This window comes from Cervus elaphus, chromosome X, assembly GCF_910594005.1.
Source record: "Cervus elaphus chromosome X, mCerEla1.1, whole genome shotgun sequence".
Classification (NCBI taxonomy): domain Eukaryota; kingdom Metazoa; phylum Chordata; class Mammalia; order Artiodactyla; family Cervidae; genus Cervus; species Cervus elaphus.
In genome coordinates, this window is record NC_057848.1 from 30,123,292 (window position 1) to 30,149,113 (window position 25,822).

The following is a 25,822-nucleotide window of genomic DNA, read 5'->3' on the forward strand; positions in this document are numbered from 1 at the left end:
CCATTTTTTTTTAAAGATGAAAATCTACAGCTGGTAAACCATGAAGCAAACTCCATGGCAGTGGATGTTGTTCCTCACGTTGACAACCCAACCTTTGAAGAAGATGATCAGGAGACCACTGTTCGAGAAATTAAGTCATAAAATCTGTGTCAATAGAAAACTTAAACCTTTAGTAATAACAGAACTGCCAATCAGGGCCTAGTTTACTACTAAGGAACTGGATAAACTTAATAAAATAAGAATGATACTGAAAGTGCTGAGATGACTAATATTATGCTATAGTTAAATGACTTAAAATACTAAACCTACTAACTTTTCCCACAAACACATTATAATGTTTTTCATAGGCAAGTTTCCTCTCGATAGCAGTAGCAACATTTTTAAACATTCAAAACTCTTGTCAAGTAATCATGTTTTCCATTTATAACAATTTTTTTTATCAAAACATGTTGCTTTTAAAATGTGGAAAAGCTGTAATCACTTTATTTTATGATAGTATCTTAATTAAAAATAATACTACTTTAGCTTGGGCTATATATGTCAGGGTTTTTCTCCAGGTGCTTATATTGATCTGGAATTGTAATTTAAAAAACAATGCAAACTTAGGCTAGTACTTCATGAAATATCTATTTAAGCTGCATTAAGTTGATAGAACAAGATTAAAGCAAAATACTCATTTTAACAATTTCTTATTTTTAAAATCAGGCTAAATTTACTTCATTTGAGTGTCAAGCATAGTTTCTTAGAGAATATGGACTGGACTGGATTGATTGGTATATTAACGACACCAATTTGACAAAAGATCATAAACAAAAGCTTTCCTTACAAAAACACTATATAACTATTTCTCAAACCTTACTTATGGGACTTTCAAAAGCAGAACATATAAATCATCATACCATTTGAAAATGATTATGAATAAGTCACACAAAAATTGTTAATTGATCTCTGTGTATGAATTTGTCTACAGAAATTAATCTATAGAGAAAATGTTTTCCAAACAAAGTTGACTGAAAATTGAGTTTACATTTTACCTAAATGGGCTTTATAAAATAACATTAGGTAAAATAAAATTCTATCTATGTAGCTATAAATTTTGTGAATGCATTTTCTTGGTATTTGAAAAAGAATTGGTGTTGGGGGGGGTAGAATTCCAGGTGCCTTAATATAAAGTTTGAATCTTCATCCACCAAAGTTAAATAGAGCTATTATAAAAATGCACTTTATATTTTCTGTAGCTTATCTTTGGTTTTAGAGTTTTGTTTCCAGTACAAATTCCAGCAGAATTTAAGCAAAAGCAGAATAGACATGTATTTTTGTTGGCTAAATGTAGAGTGGATGAAACCATTGCATTCTTGTACACTGATTTGAAATGCTGTAAATAGGTCCCGATTTGTATTGATTCTCTTTAAATATAAAATGTAAATAAAATATTCCAATAAAAGTTTGTGTCTGGTGTTTAGTAATCATATACTAACTTTTAACATATGCTTGGATTTAGGAGGAAAAAGGTTTAATGTAAATGTTTGTTGATATATTTAATAAAAACTAAAACTTTAGTATTTGGGCTTCCCTGGTGGCTCAGATGGTAAAAAAAATTCACCTGCAATGCAGGAGACCTCTGTTCTATCCCTGGGTTGGGAAGATCCCCTGGAGGAGGTCATGGCAACCCACTCCAGTATTCTTGCCTGAAGAATCCCCATGGACAGAGGAACCTGGCAGGCTACAATCCATGGGGTCACAGAGTCAGGCATGACTGAGCAGTTAAGCACAGCACAGCATGTTTACATATTTCACTACATAGTGAGGAACTGCTGCCATTATAAAATAACTGAATCTATCATGAATTATTTTTAAATGTCAGCAAGGTAAATAATGAGGTTGACCACTGATAAGTTTTTTTCTTTTTCTTTTTTTATTGGAGGACAATTGCTCTACAATATTGTGTTGGCCTCTACCACACATCAACACAGATCAGTCACAGATATACATATGTCCCCTCTCTCCAGAATCCCCCTCCTACTGATCACTGAAAATTTAAGGTTAGAAAAGGATCATGATGCCAATCCATTTTATACTGCTACTGCTGCTTAGTCACTTCAGTCATGTCTGATTCTGTGTTACCCTATGGATTGTAGCCCACCAGGCTCCTCTGTCCATGGGGATTCTCCAGGCAAGAATGCTGGGGTAGATTGCCATGCCCTCCTCCAGGTGATCTTCCCAACCCAGGGATCAAACCCAGTTCTCCTGCACTGCAGGCAGATTCTTTATCACTAAGCCACCAGGGAAACATCCGTCTTTATATTACACAAAACATAAGGCCATTTTATTGCTTTATAATTACCTCTAAGAGTCGGACACGACTGAACGACTTCACTTTCACTTTTCACTTTCATGCACTGGAGAAGGAAATGGCAACCCACTCCAGTGTTCTTGCCTGGAGAATCCCAGGGACGGGGGAGCCTGGTGGGCTGCCGTCTATGGGGTCGCACACGTTCGGACACGACTTAGCAGCAGCAGCAGCAATTACCTTTTCCTTCAGTCTTCTCTTTGGAAGTATCATTCTTGGGATGCTCTAATTGGGTTAAAAGCAGCTCTTTATTTTTGCAAATATGTTCAGAATAAACAGTTGTTTGGAACACTTCAGAACCATGATTATGAAATCCAGGATATACATATGTCTTATGTGGCAATATGCCCAATGTGTGTGATGCCACACTATAAAGTTTGTCTATATTCTTAGGAAGTTAATCATCTCAAGCTTTGCAGGGGTTCTTCTGGGGAGGCATTTATAATTTTTGAATATTTACTAGCTGTATTAACATACAATTTATATACCAAAAATTCAGCCATTGTAAATGTATGGTTCTAAAGATGGATAGAATTGTGCTCACCACAAGTGATTCTGAGAATATTACATTAACCAGTACATCTTAAAGGAGATCAGTCCTGGGTGTTCATTGGTAGGACTGATGTTGAAGCTGAAACTCCAATACTTTGGCCACCTGATGTGAAGAGCTGACTCATTTGAAAAGATCCTGATGCTGGAAAAGACTGAGGGTAGGAGGAGAAGGGGTCGACAGAGGATGAGATGGTTGTATGGCATCACCGACTCAATGGACATGGGTTAGGGTGGACTCTAGGAGTTGGTGATGGACAGGGAGGCCTGGCGTGCTGCAATTCATGGGGTCACAAAGAATTGGACATGACTGAGCGACTGAACTGACTGACTGACATTATCCCCCAAAATCCCTTCATATCAATTTTCACTCAGTTTCTGCTCCCATTCCTAGCCCCAGGGAACCATCATTTAGACTTTTGTCTCTATAGATTTGCCTATTCTAGACATTACATTTAAATGGAATCATACAATATATGGTCTTTTGTGACTGCCTTCTTCTACTTAGCATATTTTCAAGGTTTATCCATGTTGAAACATGCATCAGTATTTCATCGTTTTAATTGCTGAATAATATTCCAGTCTATGGGTATTCCATATTTGGTTATCCATTCATCAGCTAAGGAACACTTGGATCGTTACCACTTTATGGCCATTATGGCTAATGCTCCTATGAACATTCATGTACAAGTCCTTGTGTAGATTTATGCTTTCAATTCTCTTGGGTATATGCAAAGAAGAGGAATCCATGTCACTTGTGAATTTTCTTCCTGGTATTATATTTTGATTATAAATAAGAGTTGGAGCAACAGACTTTATTATTTTCACATAGTCAAAATATAGGGCTTCCCAGGTGACTCAGTGGTAAAGAATCCGCTTGCCAATGCAGGAGATGGGGGTTCAATCCTTGGGTCGGGGAGATCTCCTGGAGAGGAAATGGCAACCCACTCCAGTATTCCTGCTGAGAAATCCCATGGACAGAGGAGCCTTGCAGGCTACAGTCCATGAGGTTGCAAAAGAGTTGGACGCAACTTAGAAACTAAACAACAACATGACATTCAAAATATAGGCTGATATTTTTAAACAGTGACAGTAGATATAGTTGTATGTATAGGTAGTCTCCAACTTAAGATGATGGGGCTTTATGAAAATTCATTTGTAAAGGTCACGTTAAGATCATGGAAGAAATCAAAAAGGAAATCAAAATATGCATAGAAAAAAATGAAAATGAAAACATGACAACCCAAAACCTATAAAACCAGTGCTAAGAGGGAGGTTCATAGCACTACAAGCCTACCTCGAGAAACATCAAATAAACAATGTAACTGTACACCTAAAGCAACTAGAAAAAGAAGAACAGAAGAACCCCAAAGTTAGTAGAAGGAAAGAAGTCATAAAAATTAGGGCAGAAATAACTGAAAAAGAAATGGAGACTATAACAAAAATCAACAAAACTAAAAGCTGAATCTTTGAGAAGATAAACAAAATAGAAAAATTGTTAGCCAGACTCATCAAGAAAAAAAAGGGAGAAGAATCAAATCAATAAAATTAGAAATGAAAATGGAGAAATCACAATAGACAACACAAAAATACAAAAGATTATAAGAGACTACTATGACCAATTATATGCCAATAAAATGAACAACTTGCAAGAAACTGACAAATTCTTAGAAAAGTATAACGTTCCAAAACTGAACCAGGAAGAAACAGAGAATCTTAACAGACCCATCAAAAGCATGGAAATCAAACTGTAATCAAAAATATTCCAACAAAGAAAAGCCCAGGACCAGAAGGCTTCACAGGTGAATCCTACCAAAAATTTAGAGAAGAGCTAACACCTATCCTACTCAAACTCTTCCAGAAAATTGCAGAGGAAGGTAAGCTCTCAAACTCATTCTATGAGGCCACCATCACCCTAATACCATAACCAGACAAAGATGCCACACACACACACACAAACCACAGGCCAATATCACTGATGAACATATATACAAAACCCTCAACAAAATGCTAGTAAATAGAATCCAACAATATATTTAAAAGATCATACATCATGACCAAGTGGGCTTTATTCCAGGGATGGGAGGATTCTTCAATATCACAAATCAAACAATGTGATACACCATTATAACAAATTGAAAGATAAAAACTATATGATTATCTCAATAGATGCAGAGAAAGCCCTTGACAAAATTCAACACCCATTTATGATTAAAAAAAAAAAAAAACTCTCCAGAAAGCAAGCATGGAAGGATCAGACCTAAACAAAATAAAAGCCTTATACAACAAACCCACAGCAAACATTATCCTCAATGGTGAAAAATTGAAAGCACTTGCTCTAAAATCAGGAACAAGACAAATGTGCCCACTCTCACCACTACTATTCAACATAGTTTTGGAAGTCCTAGCCACAGCATTCAGAGAAGAAACAGAAATAAAAGGAATCCAGATTGGAAAAGAAAAAGGTAAAACTCTCACTGTTTGCAGATGACATGATCCTCTACACAGAACACCCTAAAGATACCACCAGAAAATTGCTAGAGCTAATAAATGAATATAGTAAAGTTGCAGGATATAAAATTAATACACAGAAGTCCCTTGCATTCCTATACACTAAACAATGAAGAAAGAGAAATTAAGGAAACAATCCCATTTACCATTGCAACAAAAAGAATAAAATACTTAGGAATAAATATACCTAAAGAAACAAAAGGCCTGCATATAGAAAACTATAAAATACTGATGAAAGAAATCAAAGGTGACACAAATAGATGGAGAAACATACCATGTTCATGGTCAGAAGGATCAATATAGTGAAAATGAGTATATACCAAAAGCAATCTATAGATTCAATAGATTGAAGCTACCAAATCTATTTTTCACACAATTAGAATAATCTCACAATTTGTATGGAAACACAGTTCAGTTCAGTTCTGTCGCTCAGTCATGTCCCGACTCTTTGCAACCCCATGAACCACAGCACTCCAGGCCACCTTGTCCATCACCAACTCCCAGAGTCCAGCCAAACCCATGTCCATTGAGTCAGTGATGCCATCCAACCATCTCATCCTCGATCATCCCCTTCTTCTCCTGCCCTCAATCATTCCCAGCATCAGGGTCTTTTCCAATGAGTCAGCTTCTCACATCAGGTGGCCAAAGTATTGGAGTTTCAGCTTCAACATCAGTCCATCCAATGAACACCCAGGACTGATCTCCCCCAGCATGGACTAAACACAAAAACCCTTGAATAACCAAAGCAATCTTGAGAAAGAAGAATGGAACTGGAGGAATCAACCTGCCTGACTTCAGATTATACTACAAAGCTACAGTCATCAAGACTGTATGGTACTGGCACAAAGACAGAATATAGATCAATGGAACAAAATAGAAAGCTCAGAGATAAATCCACGCACCTATGGACACCTTATCTTTGACAAAGGAGACAAAAATATACAATGGAGAAAAGACAATCTCTTTAACAAGTGTGCTGGGAAAACTGGTCAACCACGTGTAAAAGAATGAAACTAGGACACTTTCTAACACCATACACAAAGATAAACTCAAACTAGATTAAAGATCTAAATGTAAGATTAGAAACTATAAAACTCTTAGAGGAAAACACAGGCAGAACACTCTCTGACATAAATCACAGCAAGATCCTCTAGCACCCACCTCCCAAAGTAATGGAAATAAAAACAAAAATAAACAAATGGGACCTTATATTAAACTCAAAAGCTTTTGCACAATGACGGAAACTATAAGCAAGGTGAAAAGGCAGCTTTCAGAATGGGAGAAAATAATAGCAAATGAAAACAATGTACAAACAATTAATCTTCAAAATATACAAGCAGCTCATGCAGCTCAATACCAGAAAACTGAACAACCCAATCAAAAAGTGGGCCAAAGAACTAAACAGACATTTCTCCAAAGACATACAGATGGCTAATAAACACATGAAAAGATGCTCAGCATCACTCATTATTAGAGAAATACAAATCAAAACCACAATGAGGTATCATCGCATGCTGGTCAGATTGGCTGCCATCAAAAAGTCTACAAACAGTAAATGCTGGAGAGGGTGTGGAGAAAAGGGAACCCTCTTACACTGCTGGTGGGAATGCAAACTGGTACAGCCACTATGGGGAACAGTGTGGAGATTCCTTAAAAAACTGGAAATAGAACTGCCATATGACCCAGCAATCCCACTGCTGGGCATACACACCGAGGAAACCAGAACTGAAAGAGACACATGTACCCCAATGTTCACTGCAGCACTGTTTACAATAGCTAGGACATGGACGCAACCTAGATGTCCATCGGCAGATGAATGGATAAAGAAGTTGTGGTACATATACACAATGGAATATTATTCAGCTATAAAAAACAATGCATCTGAGTCAGTTCTAATGAGGTGGATGAAACTGGAGCCTATGATACAGAGTGAAGTAAGTCAGAAAGAGAAACACCAATACAGTATATTAACACATATATGTGGAATTCAGAAAGATGGTAACAACAATCCTATATGCAAGGCAGCAAAAGAGACACAGGTGTAAAGAACAGATTTTTGGACTAGGTGGAAGAAGGGGAGTGTGGGATGATTTGAGAGAATAGCATTGAAACATGTACATTACCATGTGTGAAATAGATGGAGAGTGTTAAGTCTGATGCATGATTCAGGGCACTCAAAGCCAGTGCTCTGGACAGCCTAGAGGGATGGAGTGGGGAGGAAGGAGGGAGGGGGGTTCAGGATCAGGAGGCACATGTGCACCCGTGGGTGATTCATGTTGAAGTAAGGCAAAAAACACCACAATATTGTAAATAAATTATCCTTCAATTAAAAGAAATAAATAAATTTTTTAGAAAGTCACATTGTGTTATAGTTAAGAATATACATGGTTCCCAGGTAAGTCAGTAAAAATATATTTAAAGATACAATTGGAATGCTAGATATACAGTACTTCTCCCCCCTCCATCTGGTTTTGGTTCATTTACTAAATATTCTAGCTATGTTCTATAATATCTGGATCAATTTTATCACCTTAGGTTATAAAAATTTTCAGTTATTTACCTTACTCATTGTATCTTCCATTTAGAGTAGATTAAAACTATCTTTAAGCATATTAAACAATATAACATTTAGATTTGCATACTACATGGGATTTAAAAGAAGTTCATTATTACAGTGGGCACTTTGACCTCCAGAGAAAAATGTTCATTATCTTCTACCTTAGAGGTAATTCAGTGAAAAGTTTGAAAACTATTACTCACAAATTCTTAACCTTTTTTCTTCCAGAAACATACAATCTCATGAATGTGAGACACTTGTCGACATACCTAGATTTTTTTGATGGTTAGCTGGTTCAGCTGGTAAAGAACCCACCTGCAATGCCAGAAACCTGGGTTTGATCTCTGGGTTGGGATGATCCCCCTGGAGAAGGCAAAGGCCACCCACTTCAGTATTCTGGCCTTGAGAATTCTATGGACTATACAGTCCATGGGGTCTTAGAGTTGGACACGACTGAGCGACTTTCACTTCACTTCACTTCAGAGAGTGTTTGTGTGTGTGTTAGTCACCCAGTCGTGTCCAACTCTTGTGACCCCATCACTGTAGCCTACTAGTCTCCCCTTTCCTTGGAATTCTCCAGGCCAGAATACTGGAGTGAGTTGCCATTCCCTTATCCAGGGTATCTTCCTGACCCAGGGATCGAACCCAGGTCTCCTGCAATGCAGGCAGATTCTTTACCATCTGAGCTACCAGGGAAGCCCTGGTTGGAGAATAATAGTATATATAAATAGAGTTTATCATGGCTGGGCTTCCCTGGTGACTAGCTTGAGCAACTTGGTAAACAGTGGTGCTCAGAACTATGAGAATGTAGTAGAAGAGACAACTTTAGGCAGGGAGGATATTAGAGAAATAAATTAGGCTTTGGACATATTGTCTTTGAGGTATCTATAAACCATATTGTCAGACATATTGTACTCAGACAAACCCAGGTTCAAACCCTAGCTCCACCATTTATTTAGTTATCTGATTTTAGGCAAGTTAATTTCTTTGAGCCTCCTGTTCATCTGCAAATTAAGGATGTTAAAATGTACAAGTTTACTAATGAGGGTCAAATGACTGTGCATCCAGTCATAGAGAGATATAGATATTACCACACAATACCAGCAGTGATATCCATGGCAGTTTGTAATTCTTGTACTTCTTTTCTAAAAACAATGTACACTAATATACACAATTGAATAGTGACATGGTCTGTTTTTTAAGTCATTTTAGGAAAAATACTTCTATTTGCAAAGGCTTGAAATATAGTAGATGATTAAGACAAAACATTCTATTCCAGGAGTAATTTAAACGTGTTTTATTCACATAATCAATAAAATGTTTGTTTACTACAGTAGGAGCTCTCTAAATGCCCTGCTCCAAGCCAAAAGTGGGTCCACTTCTGTACCAGGGAGCATGTGGGTTTATCTGAATAGAGTTGCCCAGTAAAGAGACAGAAGAACCATCCAGTTCTGCATAGCCCTTGCCACAACTCTTACAGTTTAAGGGTATTGGAAAAGAACGTGGCTTGATGAGGAAGGAAATAAAAAGTGGAAGGAAAGGTAAAAAAATAAAGGATACTTCACATCTCTTTTTATTTGCCACATTTACTGATCTTTCACCAGGAAGACTTAAGAAATTATCTTCCTTAATAAATATCCAAATTAGGATGGCTTTCCCCAAGGATACATTGCAGTTAGGGCTCTGGGAAGATTGCTGTCCACCGCCACCACTCCCCCAACGCCCGCCCCGCCCCTCCCCCCCCCGCCCCCCCACCCCGCCCCTGCCTCCAAAGAGCTGCCTTGGGACTAACAACTGCATTTTAGAAAAAAAGAATCCCAAATTGGCCTTTTTTTCACTTTGAAGAAAAATCCCTGCTTGTAGCACACGCCTGCTTTCTTTGAGCTGGCCCACATTTTGTGAGGGTTAAGCCACAGACGCTGCTCTGAGGCAGAGTTTTATGGCTCCTTGGCATCAGGGTGTGCCCCACCCCGTTTTTTTAAAGTCATATTCTTGAGGCTTCATTCTCAGTATAGCTTGCCAAGAGCCCCTTGTTATTATTATTTTTTTTTTTTTGGTACTCTGCCTCTCAACTCTTTCGTTCCTATAAACGTGTTTTCACTTTCAGTTGTTGTGTGTTAGTCGCTCAGTCTTATCCGACTCTTTGCGACCCCATTGACTGTAGCCTCTGTCCAAGGAATTCTCCAGGCAATAATACTGGAGTGGGTTGCCATTTTCTTCTCCAGAGGATCTTCCCGACCCAGGGATTGAACCCAGGTCTCCTGCACTGCAGGCAGATTCTTTACCATCTGAGCCACCAGAGAAGCCTCTTTAATTCTGGTGGGCTTAGTGACAGCAGTAAATAAAAATGTCCCTCAAATAATTTCTCATAATGATGTCTCACAAACTACCGACTTCAAAGTGTTTCAGCAGCTGCGTATCATTAACAAGGTACAGGCTGCCCTGAAAGGGATTCTTACAGAACTTTAAAAAATCGCTCAAAAATTGTTTATATCCAGTAAAGCAAAGTTGGACATTTTCTGTGGCTGATTACAATATTTAGAACAAATTTGGGAAGGAAGGAGCACACGGCGTGAAAAACACTATATGGTTTCTGGAGATTTTATATTTTTATTGTACGGACAGAAAAGAGCTTAATCCAAGAAAGATTTTTCAATCAGACAATGATCAAACTCCACTTTCTGTGTGACTTTGGCTAAGTCACCGAACCCGACTGCGCATTTGTTTATTTATGTACAGAGTGGGGAATGCGATATACATTGTGAGACTTCTGTAAGGATTATGTGAGACACTGTAAGTGAAATCGCTTTAGTACATAGTAGGAGCTCATTAAACGTTAGTTCTGGAGAAGGAAATGGCAACCCACTCCAGTATTCTTGCCTGGAGAAGTCCATGGACAGAGGAGCCTGGTGGGCTACAGTCAATGGGGTCGCAAAGAGTCGGACACGACTGAGCTATTGAACAACAACAAAACGTTAGTTACGGCTACTGCTACTTCCCAGAATGGCCGTTCGTTACTCCCAAATTCCGGAAACTATTTACTACAGTTTAACACCCTCAGCTGTAAAAGGATGAGAAGAAACAACACCTCTATACCCGGGCCTCACTTATTCGCTCCAAAAACCGCTTTAAACTTTTGATTGGCAAAATCCACTTAACTAGTGGCTGGACTCGCTTTGAAAGCACCCGCACCCAGTTCTCACCCCAATGGATTTTGGGAAGTGTAGTCCCGCGCTCCGGGTACTTGAGTACAGAAAAGCGGAAAGAAAACTACAATTCCCAGAAGGGAAAGGAACAGGACTATTTCCCAGTCGGGCGTTAGCGCTGTGGGAGGGAATTGGCAATCTCGCTGCCTACGTGGGAGAGAAGGGAGGGTTGGGGGAAGTGTGGAAAAGCAGAATTCGAGAGGCTGCCGCCTGAGGCAGATTTGGTGGGAGGAGAAGTAGAGGGGAGGAAAAGAGTGGAGGGGTGAGGTGAGGAGGGCATCTGGGTGGCTGCTCCAGGGAGGCATAAAGTTCTTTGGGATGTGGCTGAAGCCCGAGGAAGTGCTCCTGAAAAATGCGCTGAAGCTGTGGATGATGGAAAGGTCCAATGACTACTTCGTGCTGCAGCGGCGTCGGGGCTACGGGGAGGAAGGCGGCGGGGGACTCACAGGTAAGCTGTGGCCATTACCCCCACCCTCCCTGCCTCGGGCCTCGTGTTCGCTGGTTCTTAAAAGGAGGTGAGGGACAGTTACTCGTCGCCGCCCGCCGCCTGATCCTAAACCCTGAGCGGGGAGGGTGGGGGTGGATGGGACTCGGATTCTTCTGCCCCCGCCGCCACCTTTCCGTCGCCCTCACTGAGTCCTGAGAACGCCTCCCTGTACCAGAAGTCGCTCTTTGGGTGGGACGGCGAAAGGGAGGAGGGGGTTCTTTCTGAAGCCAAGGAAGAATCTGAGGTAAAGGAGGGGCTGTTTCAGAGGCAGAGTACCTGCTCTGTCGCTTCCCATGGGGGAGGGGGCTGGTGACAAGCATTAGACGTGGGCAGATCGCTTTTAGGCTAGTGATCAGGGCCAGTTCGCAGTTGTGCACTTAACTTTTTCCCACAACTTCTCCTCCTCCCCCATCTTTAACCATCACCCTGGCGCGGGGGGGGGGGGGGGCGCGTAATTGTGTGGGAGGACGGATGAGGAGAAAGGGAGGAACTCCAATCACATCTAGGGGGATCGGCGTCAAAAGAGAGATTCCGGAGTCAGGGTTGGGGGGGAAGAGTCGGAGTGCGGGGGGAAGGTGAGGATTAGGTCTCAGAATTGCTAATTCCGCCCCGTTTAGCGTTTTTCACTTTGTCTCCAAGTTTTCGATCCTTGGGATCCCCGGGATCCCCTCCCAAAGTAACCGTTGTACTCGTTTCTCTGTTGAGTGTTTGGCTCTGGCTGCCCTTTCTTTCAGAGCCAAGGTTGTAAAGCAAACCGATTGAACAAACGGAAGATTCTCTTCCCGCCTAATCCATCCTGCCTTCACTTCTTTGATTTACAAATCAAGAACTCTATTTAGGTCTAGTCTGGGAACTTTGTTTTGAGACCAGCCTTCTTGGGCAGGTGCAAACTTTTGGTCACTGGGGAGACCAGAGCTCATTTTCGTGACAACTTCTAGTTTGATATTGTGGCCTTGAAGTGATGGTCCAGGATTAATTCATCAGCGAGATGGAACGAGAAGGAAGTGTCTCAAAACTTGCTAGTTAGTCCCATCATAATCTGTTGAATGATGTTCGACAAATTCTTTCATTCATTCAACCTTAAGAGCCTACCGTGTGCCATGTCGAATGCTAGTATACAAAGATAATTAATATTCAGTTCCCTGTCTTTGAAGTATTCATAATCTAGATAAGTGGCAGAGGGTCAGGTTTGAGGGAAATAATCAGCAAACCAGGCAAATTATAATTATGACCTGTAACTGCTAAACCCGGCAAATTGTAATTAGAACCAAATAACTGAAGGCATTGCTTTTTCTCTTCTGTTAAATGGTGTCTACCTCAGAGTTGAGAGGATAAAATGAAAGATTATAGGTGCCAAATCAGTGTATTGTTGAGATGGTGATGAACATGTGCTATTATTTCCTTTTTTTTTTTTTTTTTTCAAGATCCGGGTAGTGTGGTGAGAATTCTGAGGTCCTATGGGACATTTAAAAAAATATCTTGCATGACCTATTCATCCTATTCAGCTTCTAAAAGAGCCCTCTTGAAAATACCACCACAAAAATTGTCTGATTAAACTTCATGTTTTGCCACTTTATAATTTTCAAAAATTAGAAGTGTTATTTTGCTGAGGAGCCTTTCCATTTAATAGATGTATGTATTTTCCAAATTAAAATTTGAGAATCAATGTTCATAATTACCCAGTGATGTAATGTGCCCATTTGAGTCCATTGAAAACAGATCAGAATATATTTAAAATATATTTTCCAGCCCAGTGTTACAGCATAAAATTTTGGTTCCCCATAATTTTATTTGACCAGAGTTTTTCTGGTGCTCCTGTCCACATTTACCAAAGTTTATTTCACTTTGTTACAACTACTGTGTTCCTGAAAAGTAATAGGTAAATCATATTTTTGAGAATCAAATCACTGTTATGTAGTAGTAAATATGTTTTTACTTGTTGTAAATTTTCTTTATATAATCACTCCTTGTTTTCTTTATTTGGGTTTTCATTTGACTCGCTGTTTTGTTTGATTGTTTGTTTGTTTTTTTGCTGTGTGATTTGTGGAACTTTAGTTTCCTGACCGGGGATTGAACCCAGGCCCCTTGGCATTGAGAGCCCAGGAGTCATAACCACTGGACCACCAGGGAATTCCTTTGATGTGCTTTTTGTTACAGCATGCATCAGTTGCACCAGTTTCTTATCTCTCTCCCACCCATTCACATTTACTCTAGCCCCATCTCTCTAAAAGAAGAGAGGGTTTGTCTGAAGAAATAAACCAAGATTTCTGTCACACCTGTATGATGAGAACAGGTATAGCCCCATTTTTGTGGTCAGTTGGTATCTCACCATATTTGTCTTTTATCTGTGGTGTGGTAGAATGCTTGAAATTACCACATGAGAGCTACCACTATTATAGTTAATGTAAATTAAAATGGATCAGAGTGGAGCAAGGAAGGGTTTTTAAGGTTTATTTGGTTCTTTTTGGTCCAGAGCAAAAGTGTGCGCTGATTTTCATGGCTGCTCAATTACTGTATTCTTAAAATTGTGAATCCAACAACTTCGCTTGCTTTACCACAAATACACATTTGGATTCACTCTCATAGGAGATTGATTCTGTGCCAGCATAAGCTTGCCTTTGTCCATTTTGTTTGCTAAAATCCAATGCTACCTGCTCCCCCTTTAAGAGTTTTGTTTATATATTTTATTTTAATGCAGAAAATGAATACCTAGAGATGCTAATTTTTAAGATTTCATTTCTTGGCCATATGATAATTGGCAATAAGCACCAGCAATGTAATGAATTTAGCTGTGGATTTGGTGAAGTAAGTTGGCTCTTTTTTTTTTTTTTAATTCTAACAATGGAATTGGAGCAACAGAGAACCCTAGGGTGATTTTAGCAGGTGACTAACTTGGAAGTTAGAATTCTGAAGTCCTTCTAAATTTTCTGAAACAGTTCTAGTGGATATCTGGTAGATTACTTAGCATTTGCCTAACTGTATCTTACTTAATTGTCCTAGTTCCCAGCAGGGTGGAATATCTTGTGAAAAATTTTTTATACATAAGATTATTTTTCAGATAAAGTGATTTTCATTTAGAGAAGTAATTCACCCTTCTAGATTTTTGCAGTTACCTTGCAGTATTACTTGTTCCTCCTGGATGATAAGGGTGATGACTTTTCTCTGGCACCTAGATTTACCACTTGGCTTTATGTAATTAAAAATAATTTATGCATATTTGGCTTATTAAGCACAAATCAACAAGTTGCTTGTCAGATGGTAGCTACTACATGAGTAAAATTATGGGGCTACAGTCTATTAAGTACTCTAGTATGGGACCTAGAAGGTCTGCCAATTAGGAAGCTTTAATTTAGATAGTTTGTTGAGAGTATTTTACTCTTTTTTTTTCTTTTTCTTCCCCCTTTATTTATTTTTCCAGTGGGTTTTGTCATACATTGATATGAATCAGCCATAGGTTTACACGTATTCCCCATCCCGATCCCCCCTCCCACCTCCCTCTCCACCCGATTCCTCTGGGTCTTCCCAGTGCACCAGGCCCGAGCACTTGTCTCATGCATCCCACCTGGGCTGGTGATCTGTTTCACCATAGATAATATACATGCTTTTATTTATTCGGCTGCACTGGGTCTTAGTTGCAGCATGTGGGATCTAGTTCCCTGACCAGGGTCTGAACCCTGGCATTGGGAGCTCAGAGTCTTAGTCACTGGACCACCAGGGAAGTCCCAGTATTTTACTCTTGAATTTTCCATATCTGAATAGTGTGAGCAGGTTCTTGTGTGTTAGGCTGACAGTCTCCTTCAGTAGACCTTATTTTTTTTGTGATGTAGAACTAGACTAAGAAATAAAACATGAAAATGGAGGATGTTTCCTTATCCCTTCTTGCATCTTGGCACCGCTACTTTGAAATTAAACTATCTGTAAGCAGTAGAACATGATAACATTTGAAATGAGCTTCTCATTTTATGATATTTATATAAACTTAATAAATCACTATGTGTGTTATTATAAACACATACATAAAAATAAATTAGGTAGCCTTTAAAAAAGTTCTTCATGACCATCCCTCAAAAATACAAGGTTTTTCTCTCCCTTTTCCCTACTCCCAACTCAAGGACCCAACTCTGAAAATGTTCTCAAGTTTTCCTTAGCAAAATATTCCTGCATTCCATACTCACAAAGGAACCAGCTGATAAAATTTTGGCCTCCCAGATACCTCATTACTGGGACCTGGGTGCCAAATAGTGGCCTTGACATTTCATTTTACATAAGGAAAAATCAACCCCCCCACCCAGTCCACCGCCCCCACCCCACCACACTGTAAATTAATAAATATCATTTTGGCTTATTAAAGAGAAAAATCCCATGGGGCAACCCCTAGGGAGGCAAATCACACTGTATGCTCCCCTCTCTTCTTCCCTTCCTGGAACGTGTATCCATGTGAAATCCAGTAAACAGTTGCCTTTAAAGATCTCTTAGAATGATGAAGGACAGCTTTGCAGGAGGTTTTGAGACATAAAGGATGGTCAGTGTCATCACTTTTTCTAAGTAGTAATGGAAGGATTATTGAGTGCATACCTGTGAGCTTCAGGCCTTTCTTCAGATACCTGTTAATACACTGCTCTCTTGCCCTTTTCCCTCCTCTGCTTGCTGCTAGGGTCTTTGCTCCCTTAAGCATAGCCTGAGAACCACCACTCCAGTTCACCCTAGGGTCCTCAATCCTCAAGAGTTAAAGTGATAATGATGTGAATTGTGTGCAAAGAGGTTGATTTCTTTTCTTTTTTTGGTTAAGATATTGGAGGTTTATAATGTAAGTGGGAAATTAATATTTGCTGTCAAGTAGATTTCATTCTAATGAAAAAAGAATGCTAAGAAGTGATGACACTGACCAACCTTCATTTTTCAAAACCTACAGACCTGTTCTTGTCATATCATTCAAAGAGATCTTTGAAGGTAATTTTTACTTAATTTCACCTGTATCAAAATGTCCCGGAAAGGGAAGTGAGCACAGTGTGATTTGCCCTCCCCAGGGGTTACCCTAATGAGATTTTTCTTTTTAGTAAGTCAACTACAAGCCAAAATCCACAAATGTATGAGTGTACCACCTAGTCCAGTGATTCCATGTACCCCATTAACCCTATTTCATTTATCTTCCTTGATTGTTTAATATTTTTAAGTGTCTGTTCAGTTGTAATTGTTTTATAAAAGCTTTGTCACGTGTAAACTGGGAACAGAACTTATCTTCAGTATCTCATGGCAATGTTACATGAGTTAAATGAGTTTTGAAACTTGTGAGCAACTGATTAAATATTTGACACCCATTTATCTGTTAATAAAGGAATGATTTGTTTAGTGCCATTTTCTTTTTCTTAATTAATTAATTTAAATTAGAAGATAATTTATTTATAATATTGTGGTGATTTTTGCCTTACTTCAACATGAATCACCCACGGGTGCACATGTGCCTCCTGATCCTGAACCCCCCTCCCTCCTTCCTCCCCACTCCATCCCTCTAGGCTGTCCAGAGCACTGGCTTTGAGTGCCCTGAATCATGCATCAGACTTAACACTCTCCATCTATTTCACACATGGTAATGTACATGTTTCAATGCTATTCTCTCAAATCATCCCACACTCCCCTTCTTCCACCTAGTCCAAAAATCTGTTCTTTACACCTGTGTCTCTTTTGCTGCCTTGCATATAGGATCATTGTTACCATCTTTCTGAATTCCACATATATGTGTTAATATACTGTATTGGTGTTTCTCTTTCTGACTTACTTCACTTTGTATCATAGGCTCCAGTTTCATCCACCTCATTAGAACTGACTCAGATGCATTGTTTTTATAGCTGAATAATATTCCATTGTGTATATGTACCACAACTTCCTTATCCATTCATCTGCCGATGGACATCTAGGTTGCGTCCATGTCCTAGCTATTGTAAACAGTGCTGCAGTGAACATTGGGGTACATGTGTCTCTTTCAGTTCTGGTTTCCTCGGTGTGTATGCCCAGCAGTGGGATTGCTGGGTCATATGGCAGTTCTATTTCCAGTTTTTTAAGGAATCTCCACACTGTTCCCCATAGTGGCTGTACCAGTTTGCATTCCCACCAGCAGTGTAAGAGGGTTCCCTTTTCTCCACACCCTCTCCAGCATTTACTGTTTGTAGACTTTTTGATGGCAACCATTCTGACCAGCATGCGATGATACCTCATTGTGGTTTTGATTTGTATTTCTCTAATAATGAGTGATGCTGAGCATCTTTTCATGTGTTTATTAGCCATCTGTATGTCTTTGGAGAAATGTCTGTTTAGTTCTTTGGCCCACTTTTTGATTGGGTTGTTCAATTTTCTGGTATTGAGCTGCATGAGCTGCTTGTATATTTTGAAGATTAATTGTTTGTACATTGTTTTCATTTGCTATTATTTTCTCCCATTCTGAAAGCTGCCTTTTCACCTTGCTTATAGTTTCCGTCATTGTGCAAAAGCTTTTGAGTTTAATATAAGGTCCCATTTGTTTATTTTTGTTTTTATTTCCATTACTTTGGGAGGTGGGTGCTAGAGGATCTTGCTGTGATTTATGTCAGAGAGTGTTCTGCCTGTGTTTTCCTCTAAGAGTTTTATAGTTTCTAATCTTACATTTAGATCTTTAATCTAGTTTGAGTTTATCTTTGTGTATGGTGTTAGAAAGTGTCCTAGTTTCATTCTTTTACACGTGGTTGACCAGTTTTCCCAGCACACTTGTTAAAGAGATTGTCTTTTCTCCATTGTATATTTTTGTCTCCTTTGTCAAAGATAAGGTGTCCATAGGTGCGTGGATTTATCTCTGAGCTTTCTATTTTGTTCCATTGATCTATATTCTGTCTTTGTTAGTGCCATTTTCTTTACCTGAAGAGCAAATAAGGATCTATATTTGTACCATTTTTTTTTCCAGTAGTTACTTTTCCCATGTTGTACCCGACAATGGTTTGTATAGTCAAAGCTATGGTTTCTCTAGTAGTCATGTACGGATGTGAGAGTTGGACCATAAAGAAGGCTTGAAAGTGAATGTGAAAGTCACTCAGTGGTATCTGACTCTTTGTGACCCCATGGACTGTATAGTCCATGGAATTCTCCAGGCCAGAATACGTGAGTGGGTAGCCTTTCCCTACTCCAGGGGATCTTCCCATCCCAGGGATCGAACCCAGGTCTCCTGCATTGCAGGTGGATTCTTTACCAGCTGAGCCACCAGGGAAGCCCAAGAATACTGGAGTGGGTATCCCTTCTCAAGCAGATCTTCCCAACCCAGGAATTGAACTGGGGTCTGCTGCATTGCAGGTGGGTTCTTTACCAACTGAGCTATGAGGGAAGCCCTTAGTGCTGAAGAATTGATGGCTTTTGAACTGTGGTGCTCGAGAAGACTCTTGAGAGTCCCTTGGACAGCAAGGAGATCAAACCAGTTAATCCTAAAGGAAATCAACCCTAAATACGCATTGGAAAGACTGATGCTGAAGCTCCAATACTTTGGCCACCTGACACGAAGAGCTGATTCATTGGAAAAGACTGTGATGTTGAGAAAGATTGAGCGCAGGAGAAGGGGGCGACAGAGGATGAGATGGTTGGATGGCATCATTGGTTCAATGGACATGGGTTTGAGCAAACTCTGGGAGATGGCATGCTGTAGTCCATGGGGTCTACAAAGAATCAGACATGACTTCATGACTGAACAACAAATTATAGAAATTGATTTGGAGTAGTTTTTGTTCAGTCACTCAGTCATAGCCAACTCTTTGCAACCCCATGGACTGCAGCATGCCAGGCTTTCCTGTCTTTCACCATCTCCCGAAGTTTACTCAAACTCAGGTCCATTGAGCCAATGATGCCATCCAACCAGCTCACCCTGTGTCGCCCCCTTCTCCTCCTGCCTTCAATCTTTCTCAACATCATGGTCTTTTCCAGTGAGTCAGCTTTTCGTATCAGGTGGCCAGAGTATTGGAGCTTCAGCATCAGTCCTTCCAATGAATATTCGTGACTGATTTCCTTTAGGATTGACTGGTTTGATCTCCTTGTTGTCCAAGGGACTCTCAAGAGTCTTCTCCAACACCACAGTTCGAAAGCATCAATCCTTTGGTGCTCAGCCTTCTTTATGGTCCTACTGTCACATCCATACATGACTACTGGATAAGCAATAGCTTTGACTAGATGGACCTTTGTTGGCAAAGTGAAGTCTCTGCTTTTTAATATGCTGTCTAGGTTTGTCATAGCTTTTCTTCCATGGAGCAAGCATCTTTTAATTTTGTGTCTGCAACCCCTGTCTGCAGTGATTTTGGAGCCCAAGAAAATGAAATCTGCCACTGTTTCCAGTTTTCCCCCTCTATTTGCCATGAAGTGATGTGACCGAATGCCATGACCTATACAATATGCAACGATAACACTGCAAAATCAAAACAGTGATATTTAACTAAAATATCAGGACTTAGACTAGACTAAATAGCAGGACAGCATTTCTTTTTGATCTATTATTGCCCCAAACCCAGAAGTCCTCAAACAGTGCTTCTACAGATACAAGCATCACTTGTCTTTCTGAGTGGTGTTGAAGAGTGTGTGTAAGTCTTTGTTATATTTTTCAAAACATAATACTTGGAGAAGAAATAACCATTCAGCTGGTGAAAGGCCATGCTTCTGGTGGACAGCTGTGGAAGGAGTATGGATGTAAAATAAGCTAAAAATTAATAAAATAAAGGGGACTATACTGTTTTCCATGTTGCTGTACAGCTATGACATGGATTTTATATTACTTTTATGTTAGAAAATCTGCCCAGTTTTCCTCCTTTTGCTGCTGCTATGTGAGCACCACAGATAAGAGTAAATCCTAAATGTGATATTACAAGATGCATTCACTCAACAGATAATTACAAAGTGACTTCTAAAAATCAAGCACTGTTTTAGGTGCTACAGATGACAGCAGTGAGCAAAACAAAATCCCCGTTCTCCAGCATTGAAACAAGTATACTATCAAGGGTGAAACAGATCACCAGCCCAGGTTGGATGCATGAGACAAGTGCTCAGGGCTGGTGCACTGGGAAGACCCAGAGGGATGGGATGGGGAGGGAGGTGGGAGGGGGGATCTGGATGGGGAATACATGTAAATCCATGGCTGATTCATGTCAATGTATGGCAAAAACCACTACAATATTGTAAAGTAATTAGCCTCCAACTAATACAAATAAATGGGAAAAAAAAAACCCATTCTCATGGGGCTAACATTTTAGTTGAGGGAGGCAAATTACTATATGGCTGGTAGCAGTAAACACTATAAAGAAAAATAAGGTATAGTAATAGAGAAGGGAGGGGATTGATAGTTTAGATAAGTGTGGTTTAGGAATGCTTCCTTAAGGTGACCTATGAGTAGAGACCAGAGGGACTAGAGTACATGAGCCAAGCAGATATTGTGAAACAGACTGAATATACATAATTCTGTCTAGGAATTTCACTGTGAAAAGAAGCAGAGAAATGGGTGCTCAGAGAAACTGGTTTGGGTGTTGGGTATACAGTGGTAAATAAAACAAAAATAGTTTCTACCCCCACAGACTTTATAATCTGGTAGGACAGACAAATAATAAGTAAGCAAGCAAATATATAATTATTGGGGTAGTCAGTAATAATATCTGCCTGGTTTGAGTGCCTTATAAATAGTCGCACATGAGGAGTATTTAAAACTCCCAAAGCAATTTTCCAGGGCCAGATCTGGTATAAAGTATGCTTTATCTAATTTCCTGTTAAATGATACAAAGATTTCCTAAAAGCAGTGATTAATATCAATAGGTGGTATTCTGGTGGCAGAATTCCAGTGTGACATCTGTGGAACAACTTGTCAAAAGCCAGTTTGGATTGTTTTTTTAAATTAAATCAGCCATCTCTCAGCACTAACAAGATCTGGGATGTGGCTTGGTAGAGAAAACTGGGGAGGACGTTGTAAGCGGGAGGAATAATATGCTAGTGCAGAAGCAAAAGATGGCAGTTGTTGGGGACACAGTAAGTACTCCAGATTCACTTATTTGTGGCTGAAAATAGGAAACTCAAGATATATTGCCCTTAGCAACCAGAAGGGTTTGTTGAAGAGCAACACCCTCATCTATAGAAGAGGAAAACCTGGAAAACTGGAGATAGAAAATCAAAAGGACTTGAGAATGAAACCTTTGTTGTTTTTTGTCTCCACTGCCCTTTGAATTCCAGTCTAGATGGTTTTGTTTTTTTCTCTTTCACTCCAGTATAAAAAAGTGAAGTTTTAAAACAAGAGGTAATCACATTTGTTGATTTTTATCCTTAAATTAGTTGCTCTCTTGTTTTAAACTAACCAAAATCATAGCCAGCTTTAGTTCTTCTAAACAATGTTTTTAAAATACTGTACTATATATGAGTTTCCATTTGCTGCTACACTTGCTTTTTTCTTTGCCCCTAGGAATTCAGATGTTGTTATTTTCTTTAATTTTCTTAGGGCTACTCTTTTTGTGCCTTGATGCATAAGTCTTGAAGTGTATTAAGGTGCTGTAAATAAAGATGGTAACAATTCTCATATTTCTCTGTTTTAATCTTTAGAAATATAGCTGTATGTGATGGATAATTCTCACATTCTTTTTTCCCCCATGACATTGTAATCTGCCATTTATGCTCAGTTACTTACCTTTACAAAATTCTAAATCCTTTAATGAAACAAAGCTTTATTTTCAGTTAGGGAAGGAAATGAGTGCTTATGTATATCTAGTTTTCAAGTGAATGTCTGTAAAAAATGCAAGGAGAGGGAAAATAACGCAAGAGAATTATTTTTATTAACTGTTTTCTAAAGCTTTTAGTGTAAAGTTGGCAGCTTTCAAAGTGTCAACTATGTCTATTGGATTATTGTAAAAGAAGAGTTCACAATCTTGTTTTAAGGACTTAGAACTGGCAGCAAAAGCAGTAGAAAGAGGAAGACCTGTGGCCTTTACTGAGAGCATTACTTTCTCCTATGTGAATGTATTTCCTACTAAGTTTACCAGTTAGTTTGTTCATCAACATTTAATGAACCTGAGATTATAAAAAATTCAGTAAAGGTTTGACTTTGTAAACCTGGCAACTGAAGACAAGATACAGAATCCATTATAAAGTTTCGACAGTTATTTCTATGGCCAAAGCTTATAACTGAGTGTTTTACTTAGAATGGAAATTATATGTTCTTTGTATTAGGAAGTGCATTTTAATAACTTCTGCAGCTGGAGCAGTGTTGCCTTACACAATGTCCTCAATCCAGTGTACAGGCAGAAAAAGCCACTTGTCAAATGAAAGTGTACTAAACTAACACATTGATAATGAGTACCATCTTCAAGCTTTGGCTATTATATAGCGTCCCTTCCTCCAACACTCAGCCTACTTGTTCATATTATTATTAACCTAATGTAAGAAAAAAATGTTTATCAAATTTGCAGGTGTCTGAAAATTGAAAGTGACAGTTAATACCATAGCTCAGTTTTCTCAACACTGGCTGCATGTTAGATTCAGCTAAGACCCTTTTTAAACAAACTAAATGACACTGGAGTATTTATGGGTAAAATTATATGATATTTGGGATTTACTTTAAAATACTCTAGGAGGGAATAATGATAGAAGATTGGCAAAATGTTGGTAATTATTGAAGCTATGTCACGGGCACATAGAAGTTTTAGTTTATTATTCTCTTTTTGAAAATTTTTATAAAACACAGTTAAGGAAAAATAGAATACCTGGGCCCTACCCCAGATGAATTAAATTAGAATCTTCAGGCTTTAGTGGTTTTAAAAGTTGAGCTTGAGTAGTTTGTAAAACTCCTCCAGGGCTTACCTGGTGCCTCAGTGGTAAAGAATCTGCCTGCCTTTGCAGCCAATTAAGCCGACTGTGCTCTTTTCCCCATGGGGGCCCAGTGTGCAATGGCTGCAAACAGCAGCCTCCTTGGTAGTGTATGCAACCTGTTGCCTGTACAGGTAGCCCTAAGGGACCTTGGAGACAACTCTTCCTAGTGGGCATTCATGACTGGCCTGCTGTTTCTCAATCTAGACTCCAGACAGGTATGTGCAGTGCCTTTGGAAAGCCCCAGGGCACAGTGGCCAGGGTCCACGTTGGCCAGGTCATAATGTCCATCCGCACCAAGCTGCAGAACAAGGAGCATGTGATTGAAGCCCTCCGCAGGGCCAAGTTCAAGTTTCCTGGCCGTCAGAAGATCCACATCTCCAAGAAGTGGGGATTTACCAAGTTCAATGCGGATGAATTTGAGAACATGGTGGCAGAAAAGTGACTCATCCCGGACGGCTGTGAGGTCAAATACATCCCTAATCGTGGTCCCCTGGACAAATGGCGGGCCCTGCACTCATGAGTATCAGCTCTGTTCCCTCCTTAATGACGCTCACCAATAAATGCTATTTCCTGTCAAAAAAAAAAAAATGCCTGCCAATGCAGGAGACATGGGTTTAATCCCTGAGCGGGGAAGATCTCACATGCCCCCGAGCAACTAAGCTCTTGTGCCATAACTACTGAGCCTGTGCTCTAGAGCTAGGGAGCTGCAACTACTGAGCCCATGCACGCTAGAGCTTGTGCTCTGCAACAAGAGAAGCCACCACAATGAGAAACTCTCAGACCACAACGAGAGTAGCCTCCACTTGCCGCCACTAGAGAAAAGCCTGTGCAGTGACGAAGACCCAGAACAGCCAAAAATAAAATAAATTAACATAAATAAATCTTTAAAAAAAAACTCTCCCAAATGATTCAGACTTGCAGTTACAGTTGAGAATCACTATCATGGAAAATAAAGTCAAGATTCAGATAGATCTGGACAAGTTAAAAGCTCAGTTGAAATCAATGAGATAAAATTTAACATATGTAAATGTAAACTGCATTTATTTATTTATTTTTAATCAGCTGTACAGGACAGAGAATACTTAGGTTGGTGCTTGTGTTTGTGAAAAAGATCAAAGTAGGTTAATTATCACAAGGTTAGTATGATGATAATATGACATCATGACTAGAAAGCTAGTATGATCTTTGACAGCATTAATAGAACCATGCAGCCTACAGTATAAAAAACCTGCATTTGTTCAGATCTTATCTCATATTCAGGTTTGAAAGACACATTTTATGAGGCTTTGACAAATAGGTATGTTAAGAGAATAGCAGAAGAAATAATAAGAGACTCAGACAATCTCTTACAACAAACAGATGAAAGAATTAGGTATATTTTAAGCCAGAAGATGAGAAGAATAAGCACAGGGAGACAAGAGAACTATAATCATATTAATAATATTTGAAGGCCTACCATATTGAATAAAGCATATATTTTGTATGGCCCCAAAGTTGCAAAAGTAGTACTTATCCTAAGGAAGACCATCATTTTCTATTTTTTTTAAGTGTGTAAGAAATACTTTCATTTTTCTATCTTAAATGTTAAAAAAATGTTCATTTCAGAAAATATGTATAGGTGTGAAAAAGAAAATGACCACCCATCATCCTGCTGCCCAGAGATAACCACTGTAACCCAGATTGGCTACCTAATGTATGTGGCTCAGTGCAAAATGAAAATGCAGGGGAAAAAAGAAAGAAAATGTGCAGGGCTCTATGTTAAAAAATTAAGAATTTAAAGATGTAACAGCAGAGTATTAAAGCAAGCATGGGGCCCTTCTGGCATGAGGCCCTATAGACAGGTCATAAGCTCATGAAACCAGCTTTAATTATATAACATCTAGAAATTTACAGTTCACCATTGAACAACATGGAGTTTGAACTGCATGGGTCCACTTTATGTGGCTTTTTTCCCCAATAAATACAACAGTATTATACAGTCTTCAGTTTGTTGAATCTGCGGATGTGGAGCTTCAGACATGGAGGGCCGACTATGAAGTTATATGCAGTTTTGACTTGCGTGGGGTCGACTCCTCTAACCCCTGCGTTGTTCACGGGTCAATTGTAAAAATATTTTAGAAATAAGTTTCTAATTAGTAGAAATTCCCACCAATGCAATAGGCTGCCTTGGGAGAACTCTGGAGTTAAAAAGGGAAAAGCTAGGCTTCCTACCAGGGATACTATAGACTAGATGAATGTGTCGGTGGTTGGACTATATGACATGCTAGGATATTTTTTCATCTCTGACATCAATGGTGCTCTATCTCTATCCATCCAAAAATAAT

The 25,822-nt window shown here is 39.3% G+C and overlaps 2 protein-coding genes and 1 non-coding gene across 6 annotated transcripts in view; all 3 read left to right on the top strand.

Moving 5' to 3' along the window:
* RNF128 (ring finger protein 128) overlaps nt 1-1,444 on the top strand; it is a 100,724-nt gene extending 99,280 nt beyond the window's left edge. For both annotated transcript variants that reach the window (XM_043896460.1, XM_043896459.1), the window contains exon 7: nt 17-1,444. In XM_043896460.1, the coding sequence (XP_043752395.1) occupies nt 17-141 (125 nt within the window). In that variant the 3' untranslated portion in view covers nt 142-1,444. The remainder of the gene's footprint in view (nt 1-16) is intronic.
* A 9,879-nt stretch (nt 1,445-11,323) lies between these two features.
* Nucleotides 11,324-25,822, top strand: part of TBC1D8B (TBC1 domain family member 8B) — an 80,058-nt gene continuing 65,559 nt past the window's right edge. For 2 of the 3 annotated variants that reach the window (XM_043895613.1, XM_043895612.1), the window contains exon 1: nt 11,348-11,621. In XM_043895613.1, the coding sequence (XP_043751548.1) occupies nt 11,492-11,621 (130 nt within the window). In that variant the 5' untranslated portion in view covers nt 11,348-11,491. Of the gene's footprint in view, nt 11,622-25,822 lie in introns of all 3 variants that reach the window. The other variant, XM_043895611.1, reaches the window with a different exon arrangement.
* LOC122691082 lies at nt 23,523-23,657 on the top strand. The gene has a single exon (XR_006340324.1). It is a non-coding gene; the product is annotated as a small nucleolar RNA SNORA70 (small nucleolar RNA).